The 21898-nt window shown below is 40.1% G+C and overlaps 1 protein-coding gene across 2 annotated transcripts; it reads right to left on the bottom strand.

Moving 5' to 3' along the window:
* Window positions 1-1216: 1216 nt before the first annotated feature.
* crlf1a (cytokine receptor-like factor 1a) lies at window positions 1217-21216 on the bottom strand. Of its 2 annotated transcripts, none has more exons than XM_085257817.1 (9): window positions 20762-21216; window positions 14943-15221; window positions 12570-12699; window positions 10673-10842; window positions 5833-5990; window positions 4639-4713; window positions 4464-4557; window positions 2143-2331; window positions 1217-2033 (listed from the first exon to the last, which is right to left on the bottom strand). In XM_085257817.1, the coding sequence occupies exons 1-9, from the start codon at window positions 20832-20834 to the stop codon at window positions 2017-2019; spliced, it is 1185 nt and encodes a 394-aa protein (XP_085113943.1). In that variant the 5' UTR covers window positions 20835-21216; the 3' UTR covers window positions 1217-2016. The 2 variants fall into 2 exon arrangements, with proteins under 2 accessions (XP_085113943.1, XP_085113941.1); XM_085257815.1 differs by having other exon boundaries at window positions 2147-2331; window positions 20762-21215.
* Between the last annotated feature and the right edge of the window lie 682 nt (window positions 21217-21898).

Here is a 21898-nt window from a genome sequence, read left to right on the forward strand (position 1 = left end):
TTTTTTTTTTTTTCTTACAGCGCATTGAGTTCTGCGTCCTGATTGGCTGTAGATCATTGTCAGTCAGTCTCGTGCTGTGTCTCCTGTACAGTACAGAATGCGTTCAGCTTGTCAAGTTAACATAAATCTTCTATGCTAGCTGTGTGACTCTGAAGTGCTGTACTGTATGTTTGCAAGTTTTCTCCCCAACAAACACAACAATTTTGACGAAACGTTTTGCACCGTCAAAGGCAACCGCGGGCGCTTTTGGTTTCATTCTATAATACTGGACTTATTTTTCTACGAATGTTTTATCATTGAGAGTTTAAATAAGAGAGAAAAGTGTAAAAATGTTCGTGCCTGTCTGAGAAAAGTGTATAAAGTGTGTAGTGAGGGGTTTTACAGCCTTAAAACATCTATAATAATTGTAAAAAATAATAATAATAATAAAGTTGGCTACTTCGCGGATTTCACCTATCGCGGGTTATTTTTGGAACGTATAATTCCCGCGATAAACAAGGGACCAGTATGCCCACTTTTAATTTATTTTTAATTAATTAAACACCTTTAATGGTTTTTTTCAGTCTGGTTTTGTTCTTACTTGCACCAGATTATATATTTTTTATATATATTTTTTAATTGTGATTTTCTTTGTATAACTTTCCTAATACAATCCACCCATCCATTTTCTATCTAGGCCTGTGGGGGCTGGAGCCTATACCAGCAGGGCAGGAGGCAGGGTACACTCTGAATAGGTTGCAGGTTTGTAAAAGAGCACATAGAGAAAGTCCCACATTTATGCACTGCAGTGCATAAATTTAGACTCACCACTTCTAAAATGTATGTCTTTTGGACTCTGGGAGAAAGCTGAGACTAAACTGGAGAGCAGCCATACAGGCACTAGGAGAGCATGCAAAAACAGACAAGGGCCCGAGCTAGCTAGTGGATTAGAAACTAGGACCTTCGCACAAGGCAAAGATGACACTGAGCCGCTCTTGGCTAATATTTTGTATTCCCGTCAGTCCATCTGCCTCCGCTTTAAAGTACTTTGGGTCAGCTCCATTTTCACCTCTTATGCACTGTGGAGTCAACATGATATGTTATTAAGAATCCATATGTCTATTGCTTTGTTTTGTTTTTTATCCACTTAAATTTCCATTTGCATTTTGGTCATCTGATAAGGTGCAGAGTTGTGTTTTTCAGTGCTTGGCGACTCAGACAACTATTTTCCAAACCCTGGGTTTCTGACATCATTTTATAGAACAGCATCAGAGTGATAACAACTTCAGTCATTGTACAGTCTTTACTAACTAAACATAATTTAAGAATTAAAACATAGCTTTATACTTTAAATATGCTGGTACAATTTAGTACAAAAATAAAAGGCAGAGAAATGCTTCCGTACACAAACACCATCACGTCATCAGTCACTTACTGACACTCAGAAACAGAAGAATCCTGAGTGAACCAGTTTGGTATAGTATCCAGCTATATAACAAAGAAGAAATTAGAAATACTGTATGATAATTTACTTTTGCCTTTTACATGGGGGCCACGGTGAAGGCTGAGGTGGGAGTATCCATTGAAGCTGAACCGCCACTAGATGGTGCTTTGGATCCACAGGGGAAAAAAAGAAGTCCAAAATGTAACTGAATACTTCTGATCTGTTTGCCTTTTTGCACACAAATACAAAAGTCTTTACTATAATCCAGGTTATTCATGCAAATGTGTCATTTTTGAAAGAAGAAGGTAGTCCAAATGGTGCCTCTTGTGATACCAGCATGTCTGTGATGAGTTCACCTTCCTTGCGTTGACTCAAAAAGTTACATAAAGGAAGAATATCCCACTTTTTCTTCGGATGTCCTCTTGTGGCCACAGCTGGTAGCCGTACAAAAAATGTCCGGAGCAAACTGTCTTTATAATTCTGATATATGAATACACTCTCTTTATCTCATATACACACATAATAACGAATCACATTCACTCAGTTCTTTTCTTGATTTGTTTTCTGCTCGTAAAGACAGCGTGTGCTATGATTTATCCCCTTGGAGAACCTGCAAAAAAAATCAGCGTTTATAAAACAGTTTTAGATTTCCATGTATTTGTGTTAGCAGCATGTGTACGCGTGCATGTTTGTGATTTGATTGGAATGATGATGCTTACCTACCTGGTTGCGAACTTTGTGGGATTTCTGCATCAGCACTCTCCATTGATCATACAACTTCATGGACATGCTGCTACAACCGTAGGCGTGTTTCCGCACCCAGCCGAAGAACTGCTTCAGCTCCCTGCGCAAGGTGGAGTTGGAGTCTCCGCTGGATTTTGAGTCGCAGGAGCCTGACATCATTCTCTCTGCAGGGAGGAGAAACCAGTAAAAAGGTATTAGGCATAGAAAAGGAGTGTGTGTGTGAATGAAGCTTGTAATAAGAAAGTGCTTTGAGTATTCAAATTGAGTCGAAAAGCCCTATATTAAGTACCAGTCCATTTACCATCTGACAAAACTTTAGTATAGAGTCTATACTATAAACTCTTATCAGGACATTGCACATTGGATAAAAACCCCTTGGATGTCAAGAGACACTTTACACTCATTGGATAGCAGTTCCTCAGTCACAGGGTTGGCTTGCCCTAAAGTAAGGGATTAAAGTGGGTGGGATTGATCTGGAACAGCATTCTGGCACTTTTAATAAATGAGTAATCAAATCTGAAGATTAGGCTGATACATAATGCCGAGGGAGTTAAATGTCTGTGTTGCAGTCTGGCATTGCTTTCAGCTGCCAGCGTGGACACGAGATCCCACACCCCACTTCACCCTCAAATCAGTTTTTAATTCCTGTGTTATGTTCACCTGAGGTGTCAATGTTGCGTCTGCGGTACTTTAGCATCTAGCTAGCACTGCAGAAGGGGAGCTAGCATAAAGATGTAACTTTTCAGTCAGCGCAGGTGTTTCTGTGCAGCATCTCATGCATGGTGTCTTGGACGCTTAATGTATTTCCCAAGGAGAGGAAGATAAGGACTTTTCAGCAAGTATTATACTTTTAATGTCCTAATTCATTCTTTTTTCATGATGTGAAATCTATTTCTAAACAAAATGAAGCAGGATTTTGTGTTATTCAACATTTGCATTAAAAATATTACGTTAAGAAATTCAGTACAGTTTAATAGAGGCTAAACTGGTTAGTTTTCATGCTATGAAGTTACAGTAACGCAGGGTCAGTGTTAAGTTACATGAAGGGCAGCAGATAACAATTTGAATTCAAGCTGATGATGCTGATGAGACTCATTCACCAAATTTTTACTTTTATACTGGCTTTATCCCGTCTAGACGTCAGAAATCAGCCATACAGTTTATTTAACATCTCCTTATATCAATTTGAATTCAACTGGATGCACCTGGATAAATCAAAAAAGCAGCAGTGATTCAACTTCTCAAGAAGATGACTTATTTAAAAGGGCTTAACTGAACCTCAAATGATCAAAACACATGCAGAAAACATCAAACATGGAAAGGTCATACTTTGCGTGCAGCAAAGTAAGGAGCTGCTGCTGATTCTGTTATTGTAGCTGTGGTGCTGGTATGGTAAATGGTAAATGGTTTGCACAGTTTGAATTTTGAGGTTATACACTAACAGTTAGTGACTAACTGTATATTCTGGGCTTATGCCATGCAAAACACCAAGGCAGAATTTTCACCTGGCTCAAATTTGGGGCTGAAAGTTTAAAGTAGTTATAATGGCAAAGGGAAATAAGCAAGTAATGCTCCAGTATGTTAAGAATCTGCAGAGCAGTACTCAAGCAAATGCAATTTTTCACTGTCAAAGACTTTTAAAAAAAGACAGATGAGTGACTGAAAAGACTTTGAGGAGAGAAGGGGAGACAGGATTAAACCCCCCTCCCTGATTTGTGCTTTTTCAGCTTGCCCTTGCAGAAACCCTTCCAGAAAATGGAAAAAAAAAATCAAGGTTTTATGAACTGGGTTTTGTTTTCATAGTTGTGGTCTTTATTCCGATCAGTTATGATAACATTTTGCACAGCAGTTATGTCTGGGGAAGAAACAACCACAAGTGCTCACTACTTTGTGAACATGAGTAATGTTTTTTGAATTTTTTGTTGGTTCTGAAATTGTTTATTTTACAACCTATTGCAAGTAAAACATTATCAAAGTCTGGTTTGATTTTGTAATGTCAGGTTGGGCAAAGATTGCATTATGTTACATTGATGGTTAGGTTATTATTTTTTATTGTCTTTGACTGGATTTGTCTAACATAAGTAAAACTGCCAGTGCTATAAAAAACAACCTGGAAGACTGACCAAGAAGTGTATAAAACAGTACCACTGAGACATTGAGGCTGCCAGTTTTCAACAGCAGGAGCGATCTGTGGGATATGCACCCTATGATGCCTTAAAATGCTCTTAAAAACCTCAATAATGGACAAAAAATGACTTCTGAGTGCCCTTCTGACTGTGTACGAGTGTGTGCTCACCACTGTGGGGTGTGGAAGCAGCAGTCGGGTGGCTCCACTCACTCCAGATGCCAGCCTTGCGAGAACCGTAAATGCCCACGGGATTACATCGAACCTGGAGAAAATACATCATTAGAAAGGCTGAAAGCTACTCTGAAGTACTTAATCATTACACATCGAGACATATCCAACGTACCTGGACGAAATATACCGTTCCAGGTCTCAGTCCAGCCAGTCTACAAGAGGTCTGATTCCCAACATCCTCCATCACCTACATGACAAATCAAAGACACAAACACAAAAGCGCTGAGCGCTGGAGGTCTGACCACAGTATTAAATACCAATGGGCAAAAACTAAAACACAGGACCAAATCAAGATGCAGAAAACACAACCGCAAACCATGTACAGACCCAAACATGCATGAACCTCACATTGTTTGGTGGCTGCTGATCAGCATGTTTATGAAACTATTTTAATGTAACCGTGCCTGCTGGGTAAAATCTGTTCTCTATTATTTATTACAGAGCTGGATATGCTGGGACACACACACAGCAGCGCTTACAGGTACTCATGCAAACAGCATAACTGAAGACAGGCAAATAGAGAAGAAGAAAGGCACACATGCTGCAATTAATAATCTTGTCTAATAATCCTCACTTTCTCTCTGGCATCAGTCTATAAACACTTGTTAAAAAGGACTCAAACAAAAAACAGAACATGGAAATTACTGGCATCAAAAGTCTAATGATGTGATGTGGGGGAGCCAAACAGGCAGAAGTTACAGCTGAGCGTCTTACAGACATATTGAAGACATTAACAGCTGAGATGTATCCCTCCATTCCTCAGCATGACCTCATGATTAGGGCTGGTTCAGAGGGAAATGGTGCTTTGTTTTCACCATCGACCCTTTAAAACCACTCTGTGTCGAGTCTCCAGCTCTCCTCCTTCAAAATCATATCATCCCTCCTCCGCCTTGCTCCACTCCCCGCCTTTTCTTTTTCCACTTTGCGAGTCAAGACTTGCTTATATTACATCGGTGTAATTCCCCCTTAATTACAGGAGAATCTTCACTCTTACCCAGAGGAAAATGATTTCTGGGAAGCACCATCTGTGCGTCTTAAGGTTTTACACTGTGTTTTTCATTCATTAAAGGCTCGTGCGGAGTTACACATACAGTGGCTTTGGGCTGTAGCTTCTAGATTTATGACTAATGAAAATTTTTGACCAGCCCAACTATTAACTCATCTGGCAGAGGAGGCCTCAATCAGGCTACATCAGAGGTGATTACAGCACAAGGATGAGAAACAGCTGGGACAGTGCTGCTGTTATACAGAAAGAGACAAAGAGAACAGATTTGCATCCTTATAGCTATGGATTCTTGTCCTCTACCTTCCAGTCTTGGCTGTCCTCCAGCCTGTAGCGGATTTGGTATTTGGCCTGAAACAGGAAGTCTTTGAGAGCAGGCGGGGCCTCCCAGCGAACGCTCAGCTGGTCCTCCAACTGCCCGACGCGACTGACGGTCACACCCGATGGAGGGTCTGTGGTCACTGGAGAAGGAGGAATGGCATCAGGACATTAAGCATCACATGCAGAACTGATAATGAAAAACATAGTGAATATATTTAGGTCCTGTAGTGCAGGTGGAAACTGCTTCAACATCTGCACACAAAACGTCTGATCAGTGGCATGCCACATGATGTTTATCCGTTACTTTGATAGTGGCAAACATACAGAAAGTGCAGGAAGACAGAAACAGAACGCGTGGATGTAATGGTTCCATCTTTTTATGTCTTAACCAACAGTTAATAGCTGTTCATGAGAGATTACCCGACTCATACATTTGATTCCCTGCTGTAAGCTGTTGCCTGTATTACTAATGTATGTGTTATAAAGAAATCAAGATAGGAAATAGTCTGCTCTGCGAGAGAGGCAAATACTGCCTTGAATTTTATCAAATAGCTCTAACAGATGCTGTGGCTGACTAGAGGTTGATTTGAACCACTAATCTGAATTAAAACATTAATGTCACAAGCATTTTTTCTAGTAAAACAAAGCGTATTACAACAACAAAACTCTTTGCTTAGGGCCTTTTCTCTACTTCCTTATGTTTACACGACCAAGCAATCCATTCAATTTCAATTTTAAGCAGTAGGAGTGATGTCTTTATGTGTAACAACACATTGAAAGATTGCTCAGTGTTGCCGGAGGTTTGAGGTCTCTAGGCGCCTTTTAGTTTTGCAGAGTTGACTTGTGTGAGCTGGAAGAGGCATGTTCATCTGACAACAATTATCTTTTCAGCAAACAAACATGTGGTGACTGAGCATTATATTAACTTTTCTCGTTTTGGGGCTTTTGAGATCATTTCAGTATCTACTTCAGCTCCTTTTTTTCAGAATGCCATCATTGAATAGCTAGTAAATAAACAAGCTGATCAGAGGGAAGAAGAAGAAGATGGGAAAGATTCAGTGCAGGAAAAAATGGGAGTTGACACAAGAGGCTTTTTTCTTGAGAGAGATTATACAGTAAACCTAAGAGTAAAATAAGATTACTAATACTTTATTGGACACACATAGGGCTCAATGCAATTATAGCCAATGACATCTGCAGATGGAAACATAGGTTTTGTTAAAGTACACTGTAAAAAATACTTCCTTTTGTACAGGAAACTTTACTGTTAAAGTCTACCTTCTGTACTCTGCAACAACAGTTTCTTACTGTATATAATATTTTTAAACCTGTATTTCATATAAGCTTCACTGCTTTCTGGCTATCATTACACTGTAAATGTAACTGCATGTGCTACGGACACAAGTCCTGGGCACTTGATTTTATCCACCTTTGGCAAAGGGACTGAAAATACCTGCATGCAAAGATGGCCCAGTGCTTTTTTCCATATATCATTTTTCTTCTGGCTCATATGTCCACAACTATAAGAACGGTTTATAGGCGTATTCAAGACACTGAAGATGCACGCAGGCTATATGCAACTATAGGGGTCTTGACCAAACCATGAAACCACACAGAACATCCACAGCAGTCAGACTAATTGCAGCACAACGGAAATAAACACGAGAACATGTGTAAAATAATGATTTGAATGTAAACATTTATATTCCCATAAGTTCTTGCGCTTGCCAAAGAAAAATATTTCATTATGTGCAGTAGCTTGCTCTTAACTTCTTTTCCTCAAAGGCATCAGAAGTTACAGTATTCGTCCGCATTCACCAAAAAACGGTACATTGCTGTAATTTTACACCAATTTGTTGCAGTGTTTTAACTGAAATAATTGATTTTATGCCACGGTTGATAACAAATGTATCTCTTTCACAATGCAAAACCAACATTCGACATGGGTTTTTGTGTCATTTTCTTGAAATGTGAGATTTCTTTTTTCCAGTTACATAATAATAAGGACCAAGGAGATCATTTTCTTTCTTTTGAATCGTGTTCTTCTATCCACTAAGTCATTTCCTTTTGATTTACTCAATAAAGGTAACAACTTAAAAATCAACAGAGACAATTTCTTTGTCCCGTGTTAAACTTCTAGAAAAGAGTGTTCCTGTTTCCTCACACTGTGATTGTTAGGCATGTGGCAAAAAACAGGGCTCGCAGGACTCGAGGCTTTAAAATAACAGAATATATATTGAATATGTGAATATATATAATACAGCATCTTTGTTCAAGATGCTAGAATTGAGCATAATTTAAAGTTATGACAGTAAACTATTGTTAATTGAAAAACTCTTTTTAACATCTATTTAAAAAAGAAAGACAAATGTTCCAGTATTAACAGATAAAACACACTGGGGCAATAACAGAATGATAGAAAAGTGTCAAATTGTTAGAAGAAAATGCTTATATATATATATATATATATATATATATATATATATATATATATATATATATATATATATATATATATATATATATATATATATATATATATATATATACATGGTAATGGTATTGTTCTCAGTCAACAGCAAATGTGTCACCCTGAGCATTATATGCATTTGGCAGTAAAAGTCAATGAGACGTGACAGATTACGGATGAATCATCGTTAACATATGCCTTTCCTCAACACGTCATCATTTCAGAGTCAGCGATGCAAGTTTCCTCTAGCCTCTCTGTTCAGAGGATTCCCTGTGAGTAAGAAATGCAAGGGAAACTGTAGGTGTTTCCGCCTCGCCTTCATAGCTGATCAGACATGACCATATACTCCAGTGAGTCACGGCACCCCGATGCAGGTGTGGTTGGTTGCTGTGTTTCATGACACGCTGCTGCTGTTGTGGTAACTACTTGAATAAAAAAGGGAGGCCAGTGCAGAAACCTCCCACTCTCTCTGCCTCTGTCTCTATACTGTTACCAGGACCTGCCCAGCCCTCAGGGTGTGTAAACAGGTGCGTGCATGCATACATTAGGAAGAAGAAAGGGATTACAACTTGATGGACACTTGTTTCCTTGCCAATGACGTGTTCACCTTCGAAACTCCATATGGGCTTCTTCCAGTATATTGTCAGGAACATGTCAGGAGTAAACCAGGTGAAGAGTTCTTAGCTAATCAGGTTGTATTATTTCCGGCCCATGTCATAAAGCCTCAAAGCCCAAACTTTTCAAGCCTCGGGCGTCTACGGCCGCCTCAGAAACAAGATTAGTCCCAAGGATCAGCCAGGAACATTCCTAGACTAGATAAAAGGGGGTTATAAGGTGGTGTGCATGTGTGTTTTTTCACATTTGTGTATGTGTGTGTGTCCAGTGAGCATGAGTAAAAAGAAAACAAGCTCATCAAAAGGGAGGGCGTTTCCAGTCATCACACAACTTTGCCTATCCAGGTGTCAGCATGCATGTGACTGAATGTGTGCATGTGTGTCTGTATGTGTGAGTGAGTGTTGAGGATAATGATGTATGCTCCGTTGGCTTAAACCGCACTAAGCTAGGCATAACAAAGCTTTAAAAGGAATTGCCTCTCAGTTTCTATCAGCGAGAAGCCGGATCAGTGCTTGTGAACAACTTTCTTTAAAAGGCAGAATTCACAGAAGTCAAGCCAATGACCTGTCGGTGGAAATAAAAGTTGTTTCAATCACAGGTACTGACTTGGGGGCCACAAGATAAATCGAAAAGGAGTCTTGAGATGATGAACCTGGCAAGGAATCAGCGGCTTAGTCTCACTGAGGAGCTTTAACGTTATTTAAAAATCCCCCCACCCCTCCAAAACCATCTGATAGTATCTTCTAATCTATACTATGTAGTGTGTATATTGTATAGAGTTGAACCGAGTATAGAATACTGTATATGATATTTACACTTTAAGAAATGCCTTAATAAAATGTGGCAAAGAAATTTGACATAATGGTAACAAATTAGAGTGAAAATCGCTCTTTACGAAAAATACAGCATTTTATTTTTTTACATCTTTTTTACCTTCCTGTTGGATTAGAAAGCACTCTCATATTCCTCAAATCAGTATGAAGCAACTGAGAATTTCAGCTTAGTTTAAGATAAGACTAGAAACAGACAAATTCATTAGGTATCCTGGCTTTGTGCAGACTTGAAGTAACTGCTGCTGGCTAAGAAAAGTTTTGGCAAATAACCTCCTGTAAAACCACAAATTGGTGTCGTTACACTATGTTTTAAACAAATGCGATGCATTTTAGTGGCACTTGAAGGTATGTTTTAGATTTAGCATTCTTAATGACAAGGGAAGCTAGCTGCACAGCAAAGAAGGTGGTCTAGATAGTTTCTTGTCACTCTCAGTAAGAAAGATAAAGGCTGTATTTCCATAACTGTGGGAGTGTGACTTTAAACTAGCCAGGACTGGACAAATTGGCGGTACTAGAATTGGCTAATTTTGTTAGAAAACATCATGGCGTCCTGCGTCAGGTACAGTGTTTTCTCAAAGTTTGCTGTTGGTCTTGTTCTATTTGTAAAAATTACAGTGTTTCATCTTTAATGTTTTGAATCAGTTATTTTCTCATGTTTAATCTTGGTTTTGCTGTGAATGTTCAAATAGTGAATTAGCACAAGGAAATTCACTCAGTGGTTGAACCTCCGGCAGATTGGATGAAAGATCAGGTAGACATTTTTTCCTTCTGAAGGCTAACAAGCCTGAAAGGTTGCTGCAAATCATCCTAGATTACAGCCAGAGGCCTCATCGACACTGAGATCAAGGCTCTCAGAGCAGCAGATGAACCACAAGGGTCAAAGCGAACTTCTTCTCACACTCACCCACGTCTAGGATGTCAAGGGTGATGACATCAGAGGTAGCCCAGCCTAGCTGGTTTGAGGCCTCCACCCAGATCTCGTAAGGTGTGAAGAGGTGCAGGTCCTGGGTGATGCTGCAGGAGTACGGCTGTGTATGAGTGTAATCTGCACACTCTTTCTCTGTCCCATACCATCTGAAAGAAAAACAAAAAATACTGAACTCCACACAGCATTCAATAATGATCCTTCTAAAACACAATTTATTCCATGACGTGGTACAAGTTGCTAATTTATCCAGCTCTAGCATTTCTCTCAAATCTTTATACCAATTGAAATTGAATACAAACTATCTGTAGGTGCAGCATATAGACTTATTTTCCTTTTGGTGTTTTAAAACGGTTGATTCTTCTTATTATTTTTATTTAAAATCTATATATTTTATAGCGCTTATACCCCATATGAAAATCATTTTTAAATGTTTTGCTTCCACACTGAACCAACGTCTCATGACACTACTATTATTGAACAGCGTTCACTCTGGGTATCATGTGTGTTATTGTTCTTGAAAATAAATCCAGTGGTATTTGGATTTGTTTCCACCTCTACTTAGACTTCTTTCATGGGATTTTCTAAGGAATGTCAGTATTGTAAAAAAAAACCCAAAACAATCTTATGAAATATACTGATTTTAACTGAAAACATTTGCGGTGGGCTTACTCGTTTAAAACCTTGGCTGCATTTTCATGTTTTATTTTGTTTTTCACTTCATCCATTAAGTTAGGCTACTGAGAAATGTTACTAACTGGCCAAAAGCCCTCTGTGCCAACTGGACAGTCATAGCACAATAGTAGTAAGTAAGCATGAAAGGTCTCGATGCTTGCTTAACAATCCAGTTAAGGAAATCCCAGAGAGTTGATTGTGTTCATCTGGATGCAATGTTTTTAGTGGGATAAAGCTTTCATCACTCATCCAAGTGAATTCTTCAGTCTCTAAGACTAAAGAAATCACTTGGATGAGTGAAAATGCTGCATCCAGATGAAAAGAATCAACTTTCTGGGTGAAAGGCTTTCTTTTTTTCCCAGCATGGCGTTGATAGGTCCACTATAAGACCAACTGTACAACTACTGAAAGACTTTTTTTAAAAATGGTTTAGGTTTCTCGGACAATGTTGGAAGAATCTATTGCTGTGAAAGTTATTCCTTTTCTGCTTTTGCTTTGTGTGAAAAGTGAAGCTTTGGCTGTCTTGTTCAGGTTGTCTCATTCACACTCTGTGAGCATAACTCTGGTTTGGGGTGTTGCTGTTGTTGCTCTGAGGCTTAGAGGTTTGATGGTGGGTTTGCAGTGGTGGATTCCTGTTTTTCCATGAAGTAGTTTTGCTCTTTCTTGTCCCTTAGTTGATCATTGCCCCTTAGATCATTGATTTTTTCTATCCACGAATCGTGCAAACCAAAGTAACTATGTTGGTCAAGTCAAGACAAAACTGTCTGATTAGTAACTGCAATCTGATTACAACGTTTAGAACAGTGATGTAATGAACAGTAACTATCTGCTTGTCCAAAGCTGAACATTCTCACATATAGCACACAAGCAGAGATTATCTGTCACAGATGTGTTCTTACTAATGGAACTACTCCCTTTGGTTTAGGAAAATGGGTGTCGGCTTTCTAGAGTGACACATGATAGCCACCAGCTAACTGTTCTCACATGGGTTCATTTGGATACTACACAAACTGTGTATTAGGGAGCTGGCAGGATAAAGTGTGCTTAATTTGCAGTCCGAATGATTCAGATGTTTGCATTCTCGTGCAAAGCTGTGTGTGTGTAGGTAATGTGTAGATAGTAGTGTAATTGATTTAGATCATTTAAAAAACAGTGAATTGAGTCACTTGTAAAAGTTAAGCTGCAGTGCGTGTGTGCATACCTGAGTTTATACTTGAGCTTGTACTGCGTGCTGATATTAGTCTCTCCTTTTCCCCCCGGGGCCCAGCTACAAGTCAGGTCTTTGGTGTTCCTGGACCAACAGGTCAGATTGATTGGCTTCACTGGAGGCACTGGGAGACAATGGGGTGAAGATGGACAGAGAGTAGGACGAAGACAGAGGGTGGGGGAAATTTGTGAAGAGAAAAGAGAGGAGAAAAAACATGGCAAAGGAGAAATGATGAGTGAGGGTACAAAGTGATATTCCTCTGAAATAGCTGTTGTTTTGGGGTTTTTGTTACTGGTGTGTGTATGTGCATGTTCATCTCTCAGAACACAAGGTGCTCAGGTCTAGTGTCACACAGAGATGAAGATCTTGTTGATTGCATCTTTCTGTGTGTGTGTTAGAGAGAGCGTGTTTATGGTTTTGTGTTCTTGCAGTTCTAGTAAGCATTCTCATCACGGTTAATAATAGTAGTAAAAGCTCTTTAAACTTACTGTAATGAAAAAAGACCAAAGAATACAAAAGGTAATGAACACAGATCGCATTTTAAAGACTTAAATGATGTAGAACATTATTATCAACACCAAGTTAAGTGATTTATATAATTTGGTTTCTTCACTTATCTCTCACTATGTTTCTAAATCCAAACATAAAGTACACAGGCTATACTCACTGGACACTTTATTAGGTACACTTTGCTAGTACTGGCTAGGCCCCCTTTTACCTTCAGAACTGTCGTAATGCTTCATGGCACAGATTCAACAAAGTGCTGGAAACATTCCCCAGTTTTAGCCCCTGTGGACACGAGAGCTTCACCCAGTTGCTGCACATCCCCGATGTGAATCTCCTGTTTCTTTACATCCCAGAAGTGATCTATTGGGTTTAGATTTAGTGACTGTGGAGGTCATTGAAGTACATTATTTAGAGAGATTATTTGAGCTTTGTGACATGGTATGTTATCCTGCTGAGAACATCCATCATCAGAGGACGGTGGTCAGCAACTACACTCGGCGGGGGCTGTGATGTTTAAACGATCCTCGTTTGGTGCTTTGGGATCTGGAGTATTCTAAGAAAATATCCCCCACACAATTACACCACCACTGCCAGCAGACTGAACCACTGATACAAAGCAGGACGGATCCATGCTTTGATGTTCTGAACCTACCATGTGAATCTTGCAGCAGAAACTCATCAGACCAGACAACATTTTTCCAGTTGTTTATGTCCAATTTTAGTGAGCCGTGTGAATTGTTGGTTCAGTTTTCTGTTCTTAGCTGACAAAAGTGGCGCCTGGTGCGGTCTTTTGCCGCTGTAGCCCATCTGCTTTAATGTTGAACATGCTGTGCGATCCAAGATGCTCTTTTTCATACCTCGCTGCAATAAGTTGTTATTTGAGTTACATTGTTACAGTCTGGCCATTCTCCTCTGACATTTGACATCAACAAGGCTTTTTCACCCAGAGAAATGCCATTCATTTCTCTTTTTCAGACCATTCTCTGTAAACCTAGAGAAGCTTGTGTCCCAGTAAATTAGTAATTTTAAAATGCTCTGCAACCAACAGCCACGTCACATTTAAAGTCACCTTCTTCTCAGCAAGTTGTGCTGACCATGTCTGCATGCCTAATGAGTTGCTGCCATATGATTGGCTGATTAGATAAATGGGTATACCTAGCAAAGTGGCCAATGAGCGTATGTTTTTTTCCAGGACCCACACCTGCCAGTTCCCTGCCATAATAACATGGATGGCATTACTAAGTCTTGCCACCCTGTTAGTGAGATTATTGCTATTTAACTGTCACTATTCAAGTCCTTATATGTCTACTTGTATTCTGGCTACAAAAATAAGCACATTTTTCATAGTCTCATACTGTTTCAGAGCAAACAGGAATACGCCATATTAGAGTTGTCATAAGCCCCAAATCAGTAAGTTCTATGAAGTTTACTGTACCAATAAAAAAAAGAAAAACAGTACGTCTCAAAACTGTAGAAGTACAGACATGTGTGTTTGTGCGTGTGTAAAATGTCAGGCCCATACTTTATGAGTGATAGTGCGAGTAATGGACCACACAGGTGGTTAAAGCGTCGGGCAATAGAGGCCTCTCGCTGGGCCTGAAGGCAGGAACACTAAACATAAAATACAGCTACAAATGTGCAGGGACACTTAAAAATCTGCCCACTACCTGGTTGCTGTTTCCTTTTACTCCCATTTCCTTTTCATTCCATTCATCTCTTTGGTGTATTGCTCCTCTAAGTCCTCGCCTGCACTTATACATTTATGTAACATTTCCTCGTAGCGAAGCAGAGAAGCAGATGCAGAGAATCGTCAGAGGAATAAGATTATTTTAAAGTTATACATTTTATACTTCAACTTACTGCCAACATAGAGACAGGAGCCAGCCAGTATGTGTCCCTTGTGATTGTGACAGACAAGGTTGTCACCAGATGTTTGCTTGGAGGCATTGAGTCCTGCCAGCGTCACACTGAGGTTAGTCGCGCTAAGCACTCTGTAGAAGGAGCTGGGCAGCTGTTGACCATTCAGTGTCCAGAAAAGCGAGCTGGCGTGGACGCCAAGTTCGGGGTGGACCCAGCAGCTGGCTGTCAGGTTAGACCCAATGCGAAGTACAGGGTCCTGAGGGTAGATGATTGCTACATCTGGAGGAGGGTGGGAGGACATGGATATTAGAGGGAGTATGTCTTTCGAATGGTTTTAAAGTTTAGGCTAATATTTGAAAAAGTTACTGCCTGTGTTCAAGGGGCACTTCAGATGTACTAAAGTGTAGCTGAAGACAAAATATCCAATTATCTGCTGGAACCTTTATTAACAGTTTCAGAATTGTGCCCTACTTCCCTTTCATTTTTGGAGCCTAGTGACTTCGCTCTCGGCCCCTCAACTTTCTGATAATGCTCTGGTGCTTTTCACCACCTCCAGCTGGATAATGTTGCTCTATTTCAAATTCCTGTTCCCTGCTTTCCAGAACCACTCAGTCCTGCACCGTGCTCTCAGGTTTAGTGTTTCTTGGCTCTAGTGGAGCTTTGTTAGCAGGGCAGTGCTTATCTTGTAAGCTGAAGGCATGCTGTTTCTGGTCATAACATGGACATGTCCTAACATATTAGTCAACGTGTTTTTATCATCTTGAGACACTGCTCTGGTTCTTTTACTCGGAATCTGTTTCCAGCATAAAGTCCCTCACCCACAGATGGGTTCTGACTCGTCAGACTCCATCGACAGCTAAACTGGTCCTGCTGCAATGTGGATATGAGGGGCTGCCAGGCATGTTAGCAGAATCCCTGGCAATTTTATTTCACAGCTCCACTCCAACAGCTTCCTGAGCCTCTTACTACAAAGCCACACTGTACACCCTACAAGCCTTTTCCCCCCTCACTGAAACCCCTAACAGAATGCTACACAGTGCCACCATCAATATATGCTTGATGCCATGCCTGTGCAGGGTTTTACACTCTGTGCTCCCTGAGCTCATGAGTACAGGAGTTCAAGAGTAGCAAAGATAAGTTTCAGTATTTATGGAATGCAATGGCTGAGCGTGAATCAACTTATTGTGAACAGTGAGACCACTGAGGCACACACAAATCCATATGGAATCTCATCAATGGTGGAGTTAGACACTCCCATGGTTGTAGCTTGGTTGATTTTGCATGCCTGTCTCAGCATATGCATTCATGTTTGGCCACCACATGTAGCTGCGGGCCAATGTCTTCATTCTTGAAACCCCTGAAATGGCCTCATGAAGTTGTACTTGTGCTGGAATTATCAAAAGGCTTTCCCACAGTATGAAGCCCTCATCCACACATCTTCTACCTCCAACTCACGTTGTCGCCTTACGTAGCACTGCATGTAAACTCTACAGGGCACCACATCACAGTCAGCCCAGTCCTATGTCTGATTCACCTGTAAAGGTTTGCTGTGCCTGGTTTGCAGTGGAAATCTACTGAGTTGTCAAATTTAAGCCTTCCTTATATTCCATGACGTAAACACAGGCTGCCCAGCATTTTAGCTGCTGTAAGTTGTGTGATGCCCTATTTTCTTCTAAAAGTCAGATCAGCTCTTTTTGGTATGTCACTATCACCCTGTGTTTTGGCAATTAGGTATTAATTCTTTTGTTCTTATTTTACGTGTAAGCGGAAAACGATGGGCAAAGCCTCATTCCACAGCCTCATTCCTTAGTTTGTGTTCCAACAGTGCTGCCCTGCCCAGCGCATCACATTTGAAACATCACTGTCACGAAGGTGGTTTGCTGCCCCCTTGCTGTACCGCGACAGTGGGTTTGCTCACTGTCTGCTGCATGGTTGGCTAGCTCAACTCCCTGCTCCAATCTGATTTTGTCCTCTGCTTGTGGTGGCTGATTTCTGCACACCATCCTCAGTGAAGCCACATTTCAAATTCCCGCACTGAGAAGAAATGGCTTTTTTTGTACATTACTTGAAATTTGTTGAAGAAAATTCAGAAGAAAATGAACTCTGAGTCAGTTTTTCTTGTTTTTCTGTAAATCCACCAAATGAAAATAATCCAAATGTTAAAGCATTAATGGGACAACTGGCATTGCACTGATTAGTTAGTGCTATTTGTGAAGAAATGTAGTTAATGTTTGGGATTCACAGGTTTGCCAGCCTGTTATGTAACAATTTACCAGTGAGCAAAAGATAACTGCTTATTTGTGCCATATTTGTTGCCCGTTAAGGAACCTCGTCCTGTTGTAGATTATAGCTTTGGTACCTGTTTAGGACTGTTTGTTTTATATAATAGCCTCGCCTCTGTCAGTGCACCCCAGGGCAGCTGTGGCTACAATGTAGCTTGCCATCACCAGTGTGTGAATGTGTGTGCGAATGGGTGAATGACTGAATGTAGTGTGAAGCGCTTTGGGGTCCTTAGGGACTAGAAAAGCGCTATACAAATGCAGGACATTTACCATTTACCATAATTGTTGAAGGTTGCGAGACCCACTTCTGCTGAAATATAAGTTTTAATATAGAAAAAGCACAGCCAACATAGCATGACACTGATTACTTTTGTTTTGCCCTCATTTAGACCCCTAACAGAACGTTAGAGTAGCAATAATTAAAATCTTACTGAGAAAAAACCCTCCAAAGTTTTTCTTTTTTCCAGTGTCCTGTCTAAACCATCTGCTTCATGATTCTGTGACAAAAATCTGCAACTAATAAGGGATGAAATGTCTGAATTGGATTATCTCTCACAATCAAGCAAATGTGCATGCTTGTGCATGCTGAGCTTCATGCTGTAGTATGTAGTGCAAATGCTTCTATGTAAAATTATTTGGGCAATGCAGAGTTTGCGCTATTTTGCGATAAAACATCTGACAGAAAGAGCACAGACATGCGCTAATGCAGTTTCGTTAGATCTCTTAACCCTCCCTCTCTCACTTGCATTAGCTAACACTGACGCAGTTCAGTTTCGTTGCGTTTTTGTATTTTTAGTTGTTTTAGCACAGAAGCTGCTAAATGGTCAGAGAAAGAGTTTAGCTGTTTATCTCTTTATCTTATCTGACAACTGAAAGTCAAACAGTGGAGCTTTGATCTCACTACACGTGAACAAAATGATAAAGGAACAAAAAAAGATGGGGATATGGAAGAGAAGAGAGGAGACAAGAGGAGACGAGAGTTGAAAAAAATGACGCTAAGTCCAACGTATTGAAAAGCGCGGAACTGTGGAAAACCTTTTATGAAGGAATGAGCGAGGAACACTGACTGAGAGCATCAATACTTTGTTAGACCTCTGTAAATCTGTGCCCGGGGCCACATCTATTCAGCTGCCAGCCACCTTGCGCTTACAGACAATGTTGTGGGTCTTTTATGGAGGAGTCGCCTTTGAACAAGCGAAATCAACTGTAACTCCGCTCCAATATTAATATGGTAACCCCATCTTGAGCTCTGACACAACACTTGCACACATTTATGCACACACAAATGAACACAAACAAACACTTGCACAGAGGCTGGGTTGTCTTTGTCACCGGATACAGTGAACTGCGATCCATCTGAATAACAATCAGTGTTTATGTATTCCAGGCACTGAGGACATTGCCCCTGAGCAGGGTGCAAAGCCCCTTTAACACTCCTTCAAACACGGCGGTTCTAGACGAAATTACTGCTGTTTATTGCCTCTTGGACACACTCACTGGAGGAAATGGTTTGTAAAATATTATTTGTTTGGAGAGGTTGAGGCAACTCGAAACACAGCTCTCATTGGGGCAGGAGACGAGCTTAAGCCTGCGATGGAGATGGATGAAGTTACGGGGCGAGTTCAGCCGAGGAAAAGTTTTGAACTTTTGTTTGAGAGTGAAAGGTCTCCAGTGGACTTAAGCGGTATTGAGGCTGTCAGTCTTCAAAGGTACATGCCACCTCCTCTTTGTATTAAAAAGCTCCTCTCACTCATTCATGCAACGCTTGAAAGGCAGCCAATACTTTTCTCTGTCTGCTTAATAGAAGTACATGTGGAACTTTTTGAGGGGCCGCTTGGACAAGCCAAGTGAAAGAAGTCACGCAACATTTAGTGACAATGAGCCATGCAACGTCGTTGGTAAAGAGACCGAGGAAACAGCAACGGATGTTATTTGTTTCTCTTGAGTTTTTTGTTTTTTTACAGGTTTACATTTGAGTTATTTAACTGATGGTCTTATCGAGAGAGATTAAATTAGCTTATCTTAGTTTAAATAGGGCGCACAAAAGGAAAATATAGGATAGAATAAGTTTGTTTCTGATTAAAAGTCTGTTTTGTTTTTTAAAAAAAGTTTTAAAAAAATATGATAATATCCTACATAAACGTCTCATTGTTTGTTCACAGAAAACTAAAAATGTAAAAGTTTATGAGCTGCAATGAAAACTAATTATATGTTAGTGCAAAAAAAATCCACATTTAAACTGTTTTACTATGGTGGCATTCGTAAACCGCAGCATAGTCAGTGAAAGGGAAGCAAAGTCCATTATTACAATGAATAACATGGTAATGACCGATTATGTCGTATAATAAACAGCAGGGTGGCTTATGATCAGGGCCCATTGTCTCCTTTAAGCCCTTAAAACTGTAGTTTCTTTTATTAGTGCCTTTGAAACAGGCTGAATAGCAGGAGATCCTCACAGTGGAGCTGCTGTTTGCCAGCAAGCTCGCCATAAAAACTAATCCAACCACTTAAAGAGTGAAATGGACATAACTTTGATTTATTTAGATTATTGTGCATTAAGCTGGTGGTTAACATTCTCCACAACCCCAGCAGATGATGTCATTGTGTTGATGCGGTTCGTAAAGCCCCCATGCTCTCCATGTGTTTAACGAGTTATGGCCTGACTTGTTGAAAATCAGCCTCATGGGAGATGAGTTCTCTCTGCAGGGAAACGACCAGTTTACTACAGCAGGAGCCCATCTATAACATGAGCTGTCAAGTGGACAAAGTGGCCGTTTTCTTTTTTCGTTTTTTTAAATGTATCCAGAAAGCCAGCAAAGTGGATCCAGTATGTGTCCCAAGGAAGTGATCTGCTGTTATGTAAGGCAACTTAGGAAAGAATCCGTGGAATTGGTGTTATTTTAGATTGGAAACACATTGTAAAACAGTATTATTAAAAAAAAAAAAAAAGACCCCTGCAATTCCTGCATGTTCTTATATGGGGTTCATACAATATTTCTTGTATGGAAACTATTTGTGGTCAACTATTTTTACTCTACTTGATATGAGCATAATATTTATTAGATTTATCCTTCTGTGTGTTTTTTCCAATGACTAATATTTCTTCTTAAGTAATTGTGTCCCACGTGGTATCACTAAAACACTGTTGTGCAAAAAAAAAAACTGCATTTCCCCCTTCAAAATCGTATTACTACAGCGTAATAATCCAATATTAACTTGCCTAATACATTTCTAAAACGTTTTACTGTAGTAGCAGCAAAAGTCTATTTTTACAACATATTTATCGCCAGAATCAAACATACCGGAGCAGGACTTACACTGTCACATGGTGCTGGTGTTTACATTGGGATATTAGGGTGACACTTGGTTTGCATTGATTTCTTCCCAAAACTACATGAATATTAAATTAAAAAATAAAATTTAAAAATTAGAATAAAATAAAATAAAACATAACAAACATATATAGCCAAACCCCCCAAAGCCTTCCCCAGCACTATCGTAACTTTGCGCATCGATGGACATCTGTGTGCAACTTACGTGTGGACAAGGACACCACGCCGGGAATGTGCAGCGTGAGGAAAATCAAGCAGAAATCCAAGACGCCTTTCATTTTCCACCAATTACTTTTCTATATGTCTTGACTTCTCGTCCTCGTGTTGTTGCTCTGTCGCCTTTTTTTTCCGATCGATCCTGGATACAAATTACGCACAGCAGAAAGAGGAAAAACACCACGGGTTCCAGGACCGGATTTTATTAACTCTCGGGACTGAAGAAGCGCACTAGAAAAAGTGTGACCAAGTGTGGAGGCAAAAAAATCACCCTCTGATAAGTCTTGGAGTAACTTGTCCTCATTAAAGCCAAAAAAAAAAAGCGTGGGCATTACCACGTCCTGTTTGCAGTCTTCTCCCTTCTTAATGCTTCCTGCAGCTAAATCATACACAAGTTCATACTTTTTAAGCCCCTCCCCTCTCTCTCGCTCTCTCTTGCTCTCTGTCTCTCTTCCCACACAGTCGCCAGTCATTTCCCCCTCTTTCCGTCCTTTCCCTGCTTTTTTTCTTTCTCTCTCTCTAAGGCTCTCCCCCCTTGAGTGATGGTTAGAGCCATTCACTTTCACTGAATCACTCTGTCTCTGTTACTTTCCATGCCTCGGGTCTGTGCTTTACAATTTTTCACCATATGAGGCTATTGAGTTAGTGAGTGCTACAGGAAAGGTTGCCAAAGCTAAATCTTGTCTCTCCATTTTAATCCTTGTGTCAATGAGGAGATTCTTTTTCTTCCTAACAGACTCCCAAGTGAATTATGACATTTCCTCATTAATTCTTGCCGAGTTCTGCTCAGATATTTAACAGTGTTATATTATGACGTAATGATAACTGTATCCCTTAATCCTTTTAAATAAATTCCTAAGATCTTTTAATGTGCAATTTTTGTTTTCTTTTGTTTGGTTTGTTGCAGGGATGTTACCATTGAAACGTGTATCTTTGTTCAGCCTGTGGATAGGGAATATTTTCATTTTATTGTTATTTTTTAATCTGCATTGATCGGTCTTGGAGCAAACATCTAGCCTACAGCTGTTCCACTTTTTGGGCACACTGGCATCAAAAATTAAATTGTTTAGCATTAGAGACTCTTTTATGTTGGCCACCAGGGTTTATTCAACGGGAATGCACGTGA

The sequence above is a fragment of the Mchenga conophoros genome, linkage group LG19 (assembly GCF_057382185.1).
Source record: "Mchenga conophoros isolate Kocher_MC1m ecotype Shallow Benthic linkage group LG19, M_conophoros_male_GT1.1, whole genome shotgun sequence".
Taxonomy (NCBI): Eukaryota; Metazoa; Chordata; class Actinopteri; order Cichliformes; family Cichlidae; genus Mchenga; species Mchenga conophoros.